A 17275-nucleotide genomic window follows, 5' to 3' on the forward strand; every position below is an offset into this window, starting at 1 on the left:
TTTCTGTTGGCTGACCCAGAAATATGTGCTTTTGCAGCTTGTTTCGTGCTCACAAGCTTCCTCCTAGTTTCCAAGTCAGCTGCTTTCAGGCAGCACACAAGCACCGTGATGCATTTCCATGGAAACTATTCTGGGGCAGTTCCCATTTCCCAGACCTGCGTGCAGCCCACTCTCTGACAGTGCTGGCAGACTGTACCTGCAGGTGCATGTTCCCCAGGGATGTCTACACCCAGGAGAGCTGCCAGCCCTTAAATCCCTCACAGCAGTCAGTAGGCAGCACCTGGAAGGTACAAGGGTTGCAGTGACACCCCTGGCTCCGCAGATGTGCAGCCCCACCAAAAAGGGAAGAGCTGGGCTCCAAACTCCCTTCTGTCCCCAGGCATGATGTTTGCTCACTCTGAGACCAAGGTTCAAGGGGTGTCTGTCAGCAAAATGATCGTGGTAGGTGACTCTGATGGATGAGAGTGAGACACCTCTTTTGCGACCCCTTGCATCCTCATCTCCCCTGTTATGCTGAAGCTCAGAAATGACAAACCATTACCCTGCCAGCCCACTGCTTGCTAACCCTCCATTTCTGTCTTTCCTGTAATACAGGATATCTGCAAGCAGTAAGAAATATTTTTGTTTATAGAATCATAGAATATTCAAAAAACTGAAGAGGCAGTCAATGAACTACCTCTTAAAGCAAAAAGGACACTTCTGCCCTGCACTTACACTGACAAAGCTCCTTCATCCCAGGTGAGTTTTGAGAGCCTCAACATATGACCTTCTGCTCTCATATGTTGCAACATATGCCTTATGATGGCTCAGGTACCTGCATGAGTCTAGCAGACAAGAAGGGGAGCCCACAGGGGATCTCCTGTGCTTCTGGAGCAGCATCAGGAGGCTGGGCAGGACATCTGAAGTCTTCCAACAGGGCACTAAGCACCTGTATCTGGGGCAAATGGATCCCACACTTGTGAGACTGCTGGAGTAACTTTTAGGGAGCCATAGCCTACCTCTAGCTTCTGAGCACTGTGAATGTGGGAGAAGATTGATTAAGCTGCAGTAGTCCTTGGTTAAAGGTTAGAGGAAAATTTCTGTTACATTCTTCTGTAATAAAATTTCCTTGGGGGGCCTTCTACATGTGTGAGGGTGAAGAAGGCCTGTGGGACATCTGCTGTAAAGCTCATCAGAAACACAGTGCTTGCTGAAAACAGCAAGGCAGCTGTTGACAGCACAATGCCTTTTACATAATATAAACATTAAATGCTTATTTCATTTTATGAAGTTCTGGAATACTTAATGAAAATTCAAAGCAAATGTATAAATTGTCACAGCTACGTTGTGCCAAAAGACCTGCAGTGTTTGAGGGGATAAGTTGTAAATCTTTAAGGACTGTCTTTAATCTAAGGAGTAGTAAATAATTTGTAAAGGATTCCCATTCATCATCTTCCCCCAGTAATGAAGTCAATCATAATTATAGACAATAAGCTGCAAGGTACATTCATAAACAAACAAACAAGAAAGCAAAGAAAGCAACCAATAAACCAAAACAAATAAACAAAGAAAACACTCTAAAAACTTCCTGCATAACTTCAAATCTGTATCTGACTCATTTTTGACAATCTAAGGGAGTTTCACTATTGAAGTTCTCAGCCCACACTTTCACAGTTGCAGGTAATAAAACCAGAATTAAGGGTGTGACCTTCTCCTCTTCTCTGTTATCTCTTGAGCCTAACTGGTGTTAGCCCTCCTTTTAACTGGAGAGAGAGTTAGAGTGATTTCTGTATCAGTGTAATTGCTATAAAAAGTAAAAAGAGATAATGATTTCTTATGGAAAAATAGATTAATAATTTATATGCAGATGATCTGAGATTTCTGTGTGGAAAGGGGGGGATGCCAGGAATGGTAATGCCACCAGTCCCATAATTAGACTGCGAGCATCAACAGGGATCCCTACAGCAAAGACTGATGTCTGGCCAGCTCACCTTTGCATTCTACCTCATTCTTACTCCAGTCTGTTGCTTGTTCACAGTAAAGCTGAACTGCTACAATATTTTCCTCAAATAGCTGATCAAATATCCTACTATAAGTGGGACTATTGAGACACCTAAAGTATTTAGACACTTCAGCTACAAACATAACTTGTATCTTCCTGAATTCAGCCCTATTTGTTTACATACCATGGAATATGTACTACACAGAAGAACAAAATCTTGATCATTGTTAGCTGAACGAAAGAAAAAAAATGGCTAGAGGCAATTTTATAAAAAATTACAAGTATAACTCTGGTAAACTCTCTCATGTATTTTTAGAATCCTTTACTATATATCCAAGATTTAAGCACAGTTTGCCAGTAGTATTCTGAGACAAAAAATAATGTTTTACTTTTTTTGCATGAGAAAAATAGGCAATAATTGCATTTTTAGAGGAGTTTGTAAAACAAGAAAAGATTTTTTGTTCATTCATTTTGTTTTTTTTTTTTTTTTCATTATGTCAGTTTCAAAAACAGATCTTGGACTAGCAGCAAGAGCTGGAATAAGAACTAATCTCTCCCAGATCTGCACCTCTGGAGGGAAAAAAAAAAAGACACTTGAAGACTGGACAAATATCTGGCCAAGATAAAATTAAGCATTGATCTTATCGCAGTAATTTCTAAGCATTATTGATTTGATAGCCCAGGGTCTTCCTACGGTAAAACAGCATCAGTAAAGAAATACAGCAACAAAATGGCTCTGTATTATGAGCAAATCTTTCAAACATCAGGGGTAAAATTTATACCAGAGGAGATGAGGAGACTCCACAGAGATGAGGACATCAATAGATTTCTAAGCAACAAGAGAAAAAGAATACAATAGAGACTTGCAGAAGAGCTGTTGAGATGGTCCATTAGCCATTTTCTGCTATCAACTGCTATCAGCCACTGCAGTGGAAAGAGAGAATTTGTTTGGGCTAATTATCAAACAGTCTACAGGAAAAAAAATATTTCCCAGCCTTGGTGGTTGCTTATTATCCCAAAACATGACAGGATACATCCTCTATGTACCTTATTCAAAAAAATGTCTAAAGGACCATGGATGACTGGAGAACCCAGGTAATGCCAGCAGAGCTAGTTCACATTCCCATGCAGATGGCCCTGGAACCATGCTAGCTATGTAATGAACAGTAATGAACGTAATTAATAATCCCTGTGTGAACCCACACAAACATGTTGCTTTTCATATCATCCACCTACATATGCTCATGGTTTGGGTGCATAAACCCAAACAGGCGTTTCTGATGTGGATTCCTTGTTGTTTATTATAATTGACTAATTTCCCTGTGAAAGTGACTTTGCTTTGGGTGTAATGAGCATAGAGGGTGAAGAAAACATTATGTTAATAAGGTGTTTTTTTTTTTTTTTTTTTTTAAATCCAGTTTTGAGTTTCTTGTCTTTCATTATCATTGACCCGTCCCTTTATTCTTATTGTAAGAAAATGCTAATGAACATCACTTCTGTCAATGACGTCCATTCACTTTGGGTTTTCCTAATCTAAATAGCCATGGATTATTTACTTTTAGCCTTTCTTTGTTCAGATATCTTTCTATGCCTTTAATTAGTTACATTAATACTCCTGACTATCTCCTATTTCAACAAGATATTTTACTTTTACTTGAAATAAACAGCCTTCAAGACAAGATCCTTCTATAGTGCTTCCCATACTCTTTCTTATTCTTGACCAACCAATTTAAGTAAGAGCATGTCATCTACAATGTTTGTCACTTTGCTTTTTCAGCTACTTCTCCAGACAATGAATAAATATATTTCTCCACTCTGGTATCAGCAGATATCCTGTGACACTCTACTGCTAAATTTCTTGCCAGGCTGCTTTTTCTCCCTGCAAAAATGTCCTTTCCCTTATTTCCCTCTCCTTCTTTATCTGTGTCTTATTGTCCAGTTCCCTCTCAACATACAAGCCTATAATTCTGTGCTTTCTTCAGAATTTTTATTCAACAGTAGGCTGTTGAAGTTGACAGGCTACACAGAAATCATGGGGACCATAGACATAATAAATTAACTCCTAATATCAGATGCCTACGACCAGACACCAATATGTGAGAAAGAAGGTGTTAATCTGACCTGGTTAATAACTGGCAAGGCAATTAAGCATTAATATGTTCAATTAATCATATAAAAATTAGAAACAACTTTAACCAAATGTAACTGAACATTAAGGAACAACACTTCTCTAGATGCATCGATGCTGCTCATTTCTGATGATCTGACTCCTTTGAATATATCTTTCACAAATGCAAGGCACTGCAATTCCCACAAGTCATTAGCTCTTGCACCTCTACTTTTAAAAGCACTAAATGAGTCATTTCCCCAGATTTTCCCTTCCACTTCTAAATTCTTCAGCCTAAACACATTTTGGGCACAAAGAGACTACCTCTTCTTCAACTGCATATGAAAAGAAGATCTGCCAGCCTGAGTAAAACCAAAGCTTCATTTAACCCAGGAGCCAGCCTCTACCTCAAAGGAGAACAGATACTCAGGGAAGCGAGGAAAGGCAAAAGGTTTTTCTGAAACTCATTCCCAGTGAGCTTTTCCTCACAGCTGCCTGAGATGGGAGTGCAATTAAACTTCCACATTTAATAGCACCTCTGAATCTATCAGATAAGGGTCTTTTTATTTTCCAGCCTGTTTTTTCCTGTCTGTTGATACATTGGACTCCATGGCGTCCTGTGATAATAAGTTTCAAATTGAATTATTCATTGCATCAAGAAAAACAAAACCAAAAATAACTGCTGGAATCCTGCTACCTGATAATTTAACAGTCCCTCAGCTCCCATATTAAGAGAAAAAATTATTCCCTTTTTGCTTTCTCTCTGCCACGTATGATCTCCATGCTTTCCTGCAACAGTTCCTTCATCACCTCATCAATACATTTAGTATGTCCACATATGGAAGCCATCCATACTTCTTGACCATCTACATGTTTCTATTTACAGTAGGTGTGGTATGCATTTATTTCACTGGACAATGTTGTTTGTTTTTCCTCTATTCCTTCCATAATATAGCAACATAGAGGTTTTTTTTTTTTTTTTTTTAAAAAAAAAAACTTTCCTTGAATATTGATCCTTTCTGAAAAACGGTGCAGAAACATAAGCTGAGAGTAATAGCAAAATTCAGAATCTATCACTGTGCACATAAATTAAAAGTTATTTTTCTCAAACACTTTGCGCTTAATCTATTACTGTAAACATCCAATTATTATCAGCATAATAATACATTCCCAGAGAACATTAAGAAAAAGCTCTTGTGATTAAGGCACCCAAATCATATTGAGATGATAAAGAAACATAGAATGGCTTGGGTTGGAGGGACCTGAAATCCCTCTAGTTCCAATCCCCTGCCATGGGAAGGGATGCTGCCCACTGGATCAGGTTGCCCAGGGCCCCATCCAACCTGGAATTGAATACCTCCAGTGATTGGGAATCCACAGCTTCTCTGGGCAACATAACCCAATTGTACATCAAACTCTCTTGATAATTACAAAATAATAATTTATCTCTGTGCCTCAGTCCTCCTTCACACAATAGGAATAACAGAGATGCCTTTGACAAATGACCTTCCCCTGCCTCGAATGAGACATCTGGGGTAAAGAAGAAATGTGAAAAAGAAAAGTTTTTCAGGCTAGCAGGTTTTTTCAGTTTTCCCCACCTCCACTTTTCTGTAACCAAAATAAAACAAGAATGTCAGCAAGTTCATTATAGACAGAGAGAAAAACTGCTTTCTGGATTTCTGCCAAATAGAATGTATTTGAGGAAAGCAGACACTTTCTGCAAGGAGTTTGTTGAAAATTCTACTTCTTGAGCAGAGATAAAAAGCACTGACAATGTTTTGATCACACATATTTATACAATAAATAATAAAAATGAGCACATTTCCCATACTGAAGATCAAGGAAGGATATTCAGACAGAAAGGTGAAACTGTTTCAGTTCTTACAAAATTCAGCAACAGTGAAGGAGACATTTTATTAAATATTTGTTACACTTGAATAAAAAACATGTTTAATAATGAACTGGTGTGCATTTAATTAACATAATGATTGCCCAATTAAATCAAAATGAAAATTTAATTTGAGGCACTTTAAGTACAAGGAGATTAAGGAGAGAATATGAATATCCTGAGCCCTTTGTTTTCTGGACTAAGCTTAGAGGTGATATGTGGCAAAGTAGCTCTACCAGAGTTAGCACTTTAAAAAGGGTAATAACATTTTCTTTCACCCATACAAAACAAAAACAAAAAAACAAACATGAGACAAGGTAGGAAATTTCCTCTACAATTCAAAAACAAAAAGCAGAATGGAGGTTCTACCATATTTCCATCTCCAAATATGGACTGTATTGTAATCTTTCCTCATATTTTTGCATGACAACCATATAAACAAAATAGAGCTAGCTTATTAAGGAGGAGAATTTGCTAGATGGGGATTTTCATTTTAAAAACTTTTATTTTAGAACTATAGAACTGTAAGTTTGAGGGGTCTCAACCAATAGGTCACTCTTCCAGGCTCTTGCTCTTCTACCTGTCTCTGTGGTAAGAGACAGGAGAGACTGTGTTCTCTCCTCCTAAGAGCATCTCATCTACATGTGTACCCAGGTAGATGAAGGCATTATCTGGAACATTAAAGGCCACACACTTCTAAGAATGAAAGTATTATTACTTAGAATGGGAAGGTTAACAGTCAGCTCAATGTAAGGAACATAATAGTCATTCCCAGTTTATTAGGCAATGATCTTCTTGGCCTAATTGTGAATAAGGTTCTGATTTTTGTGAACATCCTGTTTTGAGACATGTAGAGCCAGCTGAATGTCAGGAGAGGTCATGGGCAGCTCTTTCCCTGCAGTATCCAGACAATAATCTCATGTTACAATGAGAAATAACATCTTTCCTTTGTGTAAAGACAACCTGTTTATTTGTGTACTGATTAAAGGTCTTGTCTCTATCATTTCTTTTACAGATGCACAGTTTTATTTTAAGATCTGGCCCTCTGCTTTCAGATGAAGCTGTACCCTAGTCTGGAAAGCAAATGTGTAATCCTGTGTAATGGATCTATTTCTGCAGCATTTGATTTGAATCCCACCTCTCGTGTTCTAGTAAAGCAGAAAAGTTATTCAGCAATGAAAGAAAGATTGAATTCTAAGTTTCCAAATCTTTAGTAAAAAAGTAATCTCATTAAGTAATATTATGAAAAAAAAATATATCTGCAATGCCCTTTACAAGTGCAAATAACATTGTTAATTAATACCATTTAGCAACATGACAAAGTGATCTCTACAAAGTAATTTCTTTAAGGTTAAGGTTTAGAAATCACTTTTACTTGGATCCTATTTAAGGTAACGCTTCAGAGTTGAACCTCAGTTACTACCAATGCTCTGCTTTTCCCCATTACTGAGAGAACCACTGGTTTCTGGTGTCTTCTTAGTAAATACAACAATAGACATGTTAATAGACATGTTATAGGCAACATCAAGCACCAATGACAGAGTTAGGTCATTACCTGTTATATTGCAAAAAACCTGAAGTGGTCCAAGTGGTCCACTTCCATCAGAATCGATGTAGAAGAAACCTGATGACTTCCCTTGATGTCGGTAAGCCTCACATGATTGTTCGTAGATAGCTTAAAAGGAGATACAGAGAAATTGTATCACATAAACAAGCAGAAAATATATGACACGTAAGAGCACTGCTTTATGCACTGTCATAACATAAACTTTTGGTTCACTCCTAGCTAACATGGTAGAGTTTCCTGCATGTGGTCCTCAGCCTGTGCTCAAAATTACGCACATTTAACTGTATTTAACTAGTTTATTGAATTTAAGTATATGCTGGCTTTAAAAAACATGGGTATAGGTCTTATTTTGCATTAAACTATGTAAATAGTTAAGGAAACAGATATGAACTTTTAAACATGCCCCCATACAGTTAGGGGAGTGATACATGTGAACATCCATGTAATGATATTTCAAAGATATACATGCAAACATACATGATTTACTGTCCGGGCAAATGTTTATGTCTCATCAACATAGAAGACATATTTCTGTCAGTCCCTAGCTTCCCTTTACCACTGTCTACTATCCCAAATTAAAATAAGCCATTATCCCCTAGCAGAAAAGCTCAAGCTCAGATATGGTCTCCATCCTGGGTGACGTCTTTATGCTTTAGAGTTATTTTTATACAACCAACTCTTCCTCTCTGCTTGTCAATATTCTTCTTTTGGAAGATTAGTGCCTAAGAAAATCCATGTGGTTAATAAACAAGCACAGCAGGTTGGTAACAGCAATAACTGAAGGAAATCTTTCCACAGGTCAGTGCAATTCCTTGTATTTGAGTCATATTTTCAGGCAAGATACTGTAACTGTCACTTCACATGGGGCAGAGAAGGAAACCCCTTCAGAGAGGGGAGTTATGAGGTATCAGAAAGTCATTGGTATGATCCTGGATCTTGAACAGGAGTGACCTTAAATCCCACTGCAGGAGGACTGATTACTTCCCCAATTTAAAGCGCTACCTGATTATACTGATGAGATTATCCATAATAGATTATGATTGTTCAACTAATTGTTAACAAATACAATAAAAATCACAAACTGACTTAGCAGATAGATCAGGACTTCCTTTTTTTCTTCCTGTAAGACAGAGTTATTTAGATGAGTGGAAATGCAAGCAAACAGAATAACCCATGCTCTTTCACTAAGCTCTTGAGTGCTACCAGCAGAAAAGCACACAGCATATCTGGGCATTATCTTTGGCTGTTGCAAGGTCAAATCTATCACTTTTCTTAGCCCTTAATTTTATGAGCACATTTTAACCACTATTTGCACATTCATACACCATTATACAGCAAATACAGGACTTATACAGAGTGGGAGATACCCAGGGGAATTTGTGAATATCCCATTTGTTAGCCATTGCATATCTTTTCACAAGCCCCCTCAATTCTTCAAGCTTCAGAGCAGTACAGTTAAATTTGATATAGCATAGTATTTGCTGAGTCAAGGTCATAAATTCAACTGCAAAGTTCCCAGTGCATTTCATCCAGAAGAATCACAAATAGATTTGCATACCGAGCGTAGGCAGAGCATTTTCTCACCACTTTTTAATTGCAGTCCAACCCTCTCCTGAAGGAGGCAGCTATTGTTCTGCACCAGCAGAAATAATTCCCCTTTCCCATCATTGTGCATGCACAAACTAGCATACCTCCATTCCCCAGTTTCCCTAAAAGAAGTTTACCTGATGAAACAAGTTTCAGAAAGACTTAAATGGCCAGTTTGAAGTAGACTTGTTTGACTATTGTCTTGTCTTTCTCATTCTGAAAAAAGCTCTGCGAGAGATGATCACTAACATTTTAATGATATTTGGAATTCACTCCTGCCAACAAAACAGAACCACCATTCTAGGGTGTTTCTATCGCCACCCTATAAGATTATTACCAAATCAAACGCTTGTACCACCAGCTGAAATATGTTTTTGCCTTGTACACCTCTATCCTGACCGGAGATCTTTTGCAGGCAGAACACCTCTAAGTGCTAAATATGCACAGCATTACCCTTCCCAAAGTTAAGAAGATGCTTAAGGTACTCAGCACCTGGTAAGATAGTGCTTTAATTAACACCTATGCTATCATAAACAGAATAAAGAAAGCTTCTTCCTCAGAGTCATTAACCTGATGTAAAGAGAACTATAGGAGCCTATGAGATCTGTAAATTCTCCTTCTGAAAGATGGTCAAGAATACAAACTAAATACAAATAAAATTAAATCTCCAAGCCAGAAACTTTTATTTCAGTATTCACGACTGGAGGAGCAAACAGGGAATCCCTCGGTTGCCAAAGCTCTGACAAAAGTAACTGGACTATGGAGGGTCAGGAGAGAAACTGTAACAGGTGATTAAGTGAGCAACCAAGGAATCATAGTTTGATCAATTTGCAAAGTTCTAAAACTCCAGTTCATTTAGTGAATTTGCTTTCATCATCATTACAGGACACTTGATCTTTTCTTGTTATGGATTATGTCAATTGGTTTCCCTGAATTGTTTGCTAAGTATTTTTGAAAGCAAACCATGGTGCAACATAAAATTAATATGTTGGCATTGAACTGGCACATCCAGAAATTCATTCTTCATCACAAATGTTTTTCTCCTAAGCGTTTTTGCTACTTCTTGACTGTCATTTTGGCTGGAATCCGGATACAGTTTTATCCAAATTGATAAGGAAAGATGTGAAGATTGAACCATTAATAATATGGACAGATACAAACAGAGACGAGGTAGAGGGCATCTTTATCACTGCATCTTTGGAAACAAGAAAAGGCTGAATAGAGCTAGAATTCAGGCTAAAGGTGCTCAAGTGGCATAAATCTGAAAGGATACACAAGTTTTGTATGCTTTGGTAAAGCTACAGTTATGTCTGCCTGGTGTTCTCCTTTCGGTTATGACAATTCCAGCAGTAGGTATCAGGGAGTAGCAGAAGAAGTAGGAAAAAGCTATAAGCCCCAAGCTCTAGCACATAATGCATATTCTAACTATCACAACATAGAGAATAGACGTTTTGCTGGACAGTTTATTTTGTAGTTGCACACTGAAAGTTTCATACGCCTGTACCTTAAGCAATTGGTACTACATGCTTCTAGACTGGATGGGTCATTGCTTTCAGTTCTCTCTCTCTTTTCTTTCTTTCTTTCTTTCTTTCTATTTTTTGCTATACAGTGCATCAAGGAGAAAATGATATTTGTTTTTTAGTCACCAGCAGATCCCCCCCAGACATTTCATGTGCACCATCCATTCTAAGCTCTGCTCATTGCTTTTGCAGGCCGAGCTGATTGCAGGTTTCAGAGTGAAGTCACGCAGTTCCATTTGTTGAAAAAGGCCTTATTACCCCTGTGACAACAACTTGAAGCTTTCTTACGGTTCAATGGAAGACCACATCTCTTTGTGGTTTTTGCACTTTACGCAATCAGGAATGCCATACAAAAGTAAAAAACAAAACAAAACAAAACAAAACAGTCAGCTGTGACTGTTAAGACCCCAGAGCCTTAACTTTTAAAATTGCCTTTAGATTTACGTTCCACCTTGTGCCAAACTTCTCTGAAGTAGATGGAGATACAGTTGTTTTGGGAACAGCAGGAAATCATTAGTCGCCAACTATTTATGAATGTAATAGGGCCTAGCTTTCAAAAAGCAAACAACAATTGTAATTATGAAACTGCTGACAAAGGCACGCATTTTTGTCAAACAACATTTGCAGTAATTACACTTTTTTTTTTTTTAAGTAAAGGAGATCTCAGAGTTCATTCTGAGTAGAACTTGTCAACAATTTTCAGGCATTATGTTTTTAAAAAGTTATTCATTTTGTGAAGAATTTTTAATAATGTTTACTTTCACACCTTCAAGTTTATTTTCACATTTTAAAATGTTCGCTAAAATGGGACCAAAATAACTTAAAATAACATTATTTATAGACTGCTCACTGAAAGCTCATTTTCGCATTAAAATGTTTAACCAAGCAGTTTTTGAATTTTTTTTTTTTTTTCCAAAAATGAAACCTGTAAGTTGCCATTTTTTCCCAAAGGATCAAGATCACTTTTACTTGTCTAATCCTATCTTTTTTTTTTTTTCTCTTTTTTTGACCACTTTTGACTTATATCAACCACTGAAGAGAAAATGATAGCTTTCCAAAGATATTTGCTTCACTGAGCCCCAACACAACTTGTGACTTTCATTTCCTGCTGCATTTCCTCAGGCCCTTTTGGGAATGAGATGCACTGCCATGCAGCAATAGCACTGCAATTAAGTTTGTGCAGGCAGCAGAGGCGAATTTGTTTGCTTCATGAAGTTGCATTACACGCAGCTGTAAGAGCTGCTAACAACACATGCAAAACCCCTGCAAGTATGATTCAATATGCTGCAAGAGCCTGCCTGGTTTTAAATATAAACAATTTCATTGCTGTTCAGATCTCTGAAGTATCTGGAACCTGTTAATCCAGCTGTTTTAATTACAGTCCTTAAACCAGAAGAGATTGTATCACCACTGTGATGAAACAACAGCATGTGATGAAATAACAGCACAAACGTTTGCAAGGTCAAACTTCAATTGTTTCCAATAACACATGTTTTTATTCATTTTTTCACTGACAACTCATCATTGTATTGACACTTCCTACCAGTCTCTCTTTTGCCCTTATCAGTTCATCTGCAGTCAGAGTAGGTTTCACTAAACACACATAGATGACTGCTTCTTGTGCAAAGACTTGAACTTCTGCAAATAATCCCCAGGGAACAAAATATTTAAATCCTCCTCTCTTCAATGAAAGAATGAACTTGTTACTCACCAATTACAACTCACCCCCTGGGTGTTGGACTTGATGCAAAGGTTAAAGTGATACCTGGTCTTCGCTTTTACTCCTGGGAGACCAGGCAAGGTAAACCTCTCTCCAGCAGTACACCCAGCAGTATATTATTTGTATAAATAAAACTGAGACTGTGAACTCCAAATCATGAGAAATTTGTTTGTTGCTTTTTTTTTTTTTTAATTAACATCTGAGGATTTTGTCACTTTCAAATGCAATGGACATCAACATGATCTTCCTCCAAAAATTAAATTAACTAAAACCAAACCTTAAAATTCGCAGCATTTATTTCTTACTATATTTCTAATTACTTTGGAAAATGATGATACACAGTTCACTGCAAATACTTTGTGGTGGAGATTCAGAATTTTGGCTGTACTAGATATAATTACCAAAGTGAGTCCAGTTGTATTGCTCTTTCTAGACTGGATTCTCTTAATTTATTAAAAGTAGTTTTTTTTTACTCAATTTACATCAATTACTCAGATGAAAGCATTTTATGGTGATATAATAAATTAAACATATTAAAGATGCCTGCCAAAAGAATTTTAATTCTTGATATCATTGGGATGTACTGACACTGTCCAACCCCCAGACAGAGCACTGCAGAGATGTATGTTGCTTTTACCACACCTAACAATTGCACCATCATGAAGTATTGTAGGCAGAATAGCTGGATCATCTGTGACTTCATTCCTTCACAATTCTTTGTACCTTAGATGCAAAAAATAAAAATAATCCTTATAATAATATTATTATTATTGTATTCTGAGACAAAATATTATTTAATGGTTAGAACAGAAAGGCCTGTAAGACCTGGGGATCCTGTTTGGATCAGCAACCTGCTATGCACCTTGGACAAGTTGATATGCATAAATGCTTACCACAGAGCATTCTCATCAAAACTCTCAGAGCTCCTGGGGCACATATTGGAGATGCTTATTTCACCCTCTGCTTATATACCTCTGGCCTGACAGATTTGCTCTTACAGACTCAACGTAATGAGTACTCAATCCAGGATTTTTCTAAATAATAAATCAAGCAATATGCAACGAGAGGTTTCTTCTTTTCTCTTTTCAACAGTAGAGGGATTAGTACAAGCAATGAACTATGGGAATGGTTGTCATTCTCACCCTTATAATACAATTGGCTTGTTAAATGCCAGAAAACAAAATCTGTACTCTCAGAAACGGGATTTTGACAGCTCTGCTGTTGACAGACTAATGCACTCTCCACTCTGATGTGCCTGCATGACAGATGGCTTATTTTCCCTTTTTAAAATATGTATTTACTCATCTGATAAATAATGTGTTATTTTCACAGATAGCTTTAAAATGACTTTTACCACAATGTCACTTAAACGCATGTTGGGAATGGATCCTCCCATTATACATGGGATTACACCATTTCCTACAATTCAAGCCAAGGCTGTCCCTAGCCCTGGGTAGGAAAGGTCATATCAGCCCATCCTGTCACTTTCCCACTGATGTTTGAAGACTGTTGTGTCAGTCCTTCATGCCCAGCAGCCCATGGGTGATTCAGGATGACCTCCACATCCTTCTGGAGTAAGAGTGCCAGGGAACCCTATACTGTTAAGAGCAAAGTTGGAGGGAAAGGAGAAATTATACACTTAAAGGACATCAAGCATAGCATTTCAGCCTTACTCTTGAAGTACTGTCATTCCTGTGGTCATATCAGGTTACACCTGACAAAGGCAGGTTTCAAAAAGTACTGAGTACCTGAGAACCCCCTACACACTCTGGGCCACAGTCACATCCCAAAGTGGATTAGTCTCTGCATTATTTACAAGAAAATGTCAAGCAAAGGGAAAACTTTTGTTTAAACAAACACCACTGAGAAATGCAAATGTACAATTTACAGATACACAAACTGAAGAGAAAGCAATAATAAGACAGTAACTTATTACAAAATAAACAATGAAAATTCATATGCCAGAAGCATGGTGTGAACAGAAATATGCAGGAACACCAAGTACAGTACTGAAGGCTTGATATGAATATTAAGCATGTTTTGTTTAGTCAAAGAACACAAAAGTTTTTAAATACACAAGGAAAATCTATTTCAAAGGAAAATTGGCTACTCAGGACATATAAATTACATGACTAGATTTACTACTAGACATCTGGCATACTGAAACTCTGAAATATATTTGCCCAGCCAGTGAACTGTGTAAACGCATCCCTACTTTGGAACACAAGAGAATTACCATCCATGGCTTGCTCCTTAAGGTGCAACTCCAGTACTGCTAGCGATCTCACTGAAGCTATATTAAGCTCTTCAGATCAAAAATTATATATGCAGTAAATGTATTAGTATGAAAAAATACATTTTCAAAGCCTCAAGTTATGTTAAGTTTATGTCATATCAACGAATGTATGACATTTCCATTATTGGATGGCTCCTTCCTCCAGCAATTACCTTGGCCAGTAAGACACATGCCTGTATGCACAAGATAGATCACACACCAAAGCAAATATCCAGAATTAAATTACATTCTGTTAATTATCACCTTGCAAAGCTTTGGGACATGTTGATATCCCCAGCACACGAAGAATAAAATCATTATTTTATATTTCTCATCATCCTTTATTTCAACGTTCAGCATCCTTTGGAATAAAAAAATACACCCAAGACTAAAGGCCATCTGAAACCTGTCATACATAAAAATAACAGAAATGCAGAGAGGGAAGATGAGGCTTTCTAAGGGAGTAACATAGCTCACACAAAGAGGAGATTACCAATCATTACCTTGCAATAAAGTTATAACAGTCTGTATCTCAGGGCTATTTTACACTTGTTACTGCTTTCCCTGTCACAGGATAATTACAAGCAGAATTAATACCATGAGAGTGATGACTGTTCAGGTTTTCAGTTATGACCTCTCAATTAAAAATATATCTATATACCTACAATTCCTCTCTGTTTCTTTTTCTTTGTACATATACATCTATAATCCTGATCTAGGTTGAACTGCACATCTAACTTGAGACAGTCCCCCTCTGTGTAAACAGACAAACTGGCATATTTCAGAAGCGGTCCATTCCACAGACACCTTATTTTACAGTCTCATTAGTCAAATTCTGAAGGTAGCTCACTCCCTCTGCTAAATAAAGGCCATTCTGTTAAACAGAGACCATTATCTTAGAATATATGTTACATTACCCCCCCAAAATTGAGCTGAACCCTACCTAGGCCTTTTTCCCAAGCTGTTTACTGACATTGGTGTTTCTATCTAAAATAGAAAAATAGAAGCAAACATAATATTATATCTATTTTGGTACAGTTACTGAAACACAGAAACCACTAGTGAATTTTATCACTACTTTATTTGTATTTACAGCTAAGTTCAGAAAATAAAAGCGGGACAAAAGGAAACTTCAGAGTAAAACTTCTCTGCTGCACTATATTTATTTAAAGGTGTGTGACCCTATACCCTTTTGCTGGTGGTCCCTCACCTGGATAATGTAGATTGACATAACTCTTGTAACTGTTCAGAAGCTTACAGAATCAAAAGGGATTCTGAATGAGCAGGAAGATACCTGATGTTTGCAGTACACCAATTACCTCTGGGAAGATTACATCCAGGCCATTTCTAGATCAGCTAATTCTTTATACATATATACATGTATTGAGATATGCACTTCTGCTCTTCATCCACACATCTTGAATTTCAACTATACCCATTTTAAGTCATGAAAGACACAATCTTGTCTCACTTATCTGACATGGTCATGTAAACATTGTTCCAGGTGTGTCTTTTATCAACATATTGTTCTGTCCTGCCACTGTCTACTTCCCACTAGTTTGCTTTTCACAGAATATTTCCAACCAGTCTACCTGTCATTTTCCCTGTCAAAAACGTCAAACTTCTCTGGTCATAGCCTTATATTTTTCAAACAAGCACATTATTGCTTTCTCCCATGTCACTCCTTCACACCTGTGAGCATTCAATTTCTTCTCTTTTTAATCCACCTTATTACATTTTGCCTCTAAGGAATTCTAGTAATAATTATGTAACTGGTAGACTGAAACCACTGTCTATGATGCTGATGAAGACTTTTTGACACTCCATCATATACACCAGAATGTTTTCTTATCTCAGAATCCAAAGGGCAAACTCTTTGGAACAAGAATAATCTGTATTATAAACTGTTTCTCACAGTAGGATCCAGTGTAAGTCCACGAATGTTTAGAAGAACCCAGTAAGACAGCTTGTGCATCAGCCACAAAATGCTGATGCACAAGCTCAACTATTTAGAGATGATGACAGTCAGTTAAGGACGATATATCTTCAGATATCAGTTCTTAAAATGGTAAGGTCTCACAGTCTGAGCTGATAAAACATAAATCTATTAATTCTGGTTTGCAGATACGCATGATGCAGTACTTCTTGAAAACAAAGAAAACCTCTTACAAACACCACACCAAAGAGAGACAAAAATCACAGTGATTCAACTCAGAAAGAAACAAAATCGACCTGATGATGAAACTAGTCACACTATGTTTGACTTGCAGCAGATTGCCAGCTAAATCTTTCCAGTGTTGCTGCACAGATTTAAGTCTGAAGGGCATTTTTGTAAAAGAAATAGCCTCTCCAAGTGGTAGTAGTTCAATTTCAGGACTGTCAGCCTCAGTGTTCTAGTAAAAAACAAAGTCTGTTGAGATAACGTTTCAAAATTTAAGAAATTAGATGTTTTACTTTAATAGAACTATACTGAATTACCTGATTGGAAGAGCTGCCCTTATATTGAAGATATTCTGGAGTTATACCGTGATCAGATCTGAGGTTTTCATTTACCTGCTACAAGGTACTCTTGTATGTCAACCACTATCAGCTGAAAATGATAACGTCTCTTGTTCTGCAGGTTTCTTATC

At 37.3% G+C, this 17275-nt stretch overlaps 1 protein-coding gene across 2 annotated transcripts in view; it reads right to left on the reverse strand.

The window, feature by feature from the left end:
- The window catches only part of CNTNAP5 (contactin associated protein family member 5), a 282878-nt gene that overhangs the window by 89652 nt on the left and 175951 nt on the right, over nt 1-17275 (reverse strand). For both annotated transcript variants that reach the window (XM_068687419.1, XM_068687420.1), the window contains exon 13: nt 7532-7651. In XM_068687419.1, coding sequence (XP_068543520.1) covers nt 7532-7651 — 120 coding nt within the window. The remainder of the gene's footprint in view (nt 1-7531; nt 7652-17275) is intronic.

Source organism: Anas acuta, chromosome 6 (genome assembly GCF_963932015.1).
Source record: "Anas acuta chromosome 6, bAnaAcu1.1, whole genome shotgun sequence".
NCBI classification, from domain to species: Eukaryota; Metazoa; Chordata; class Aves; order Anseriformes; family Anatidae; genus Anas; species Anas acuta.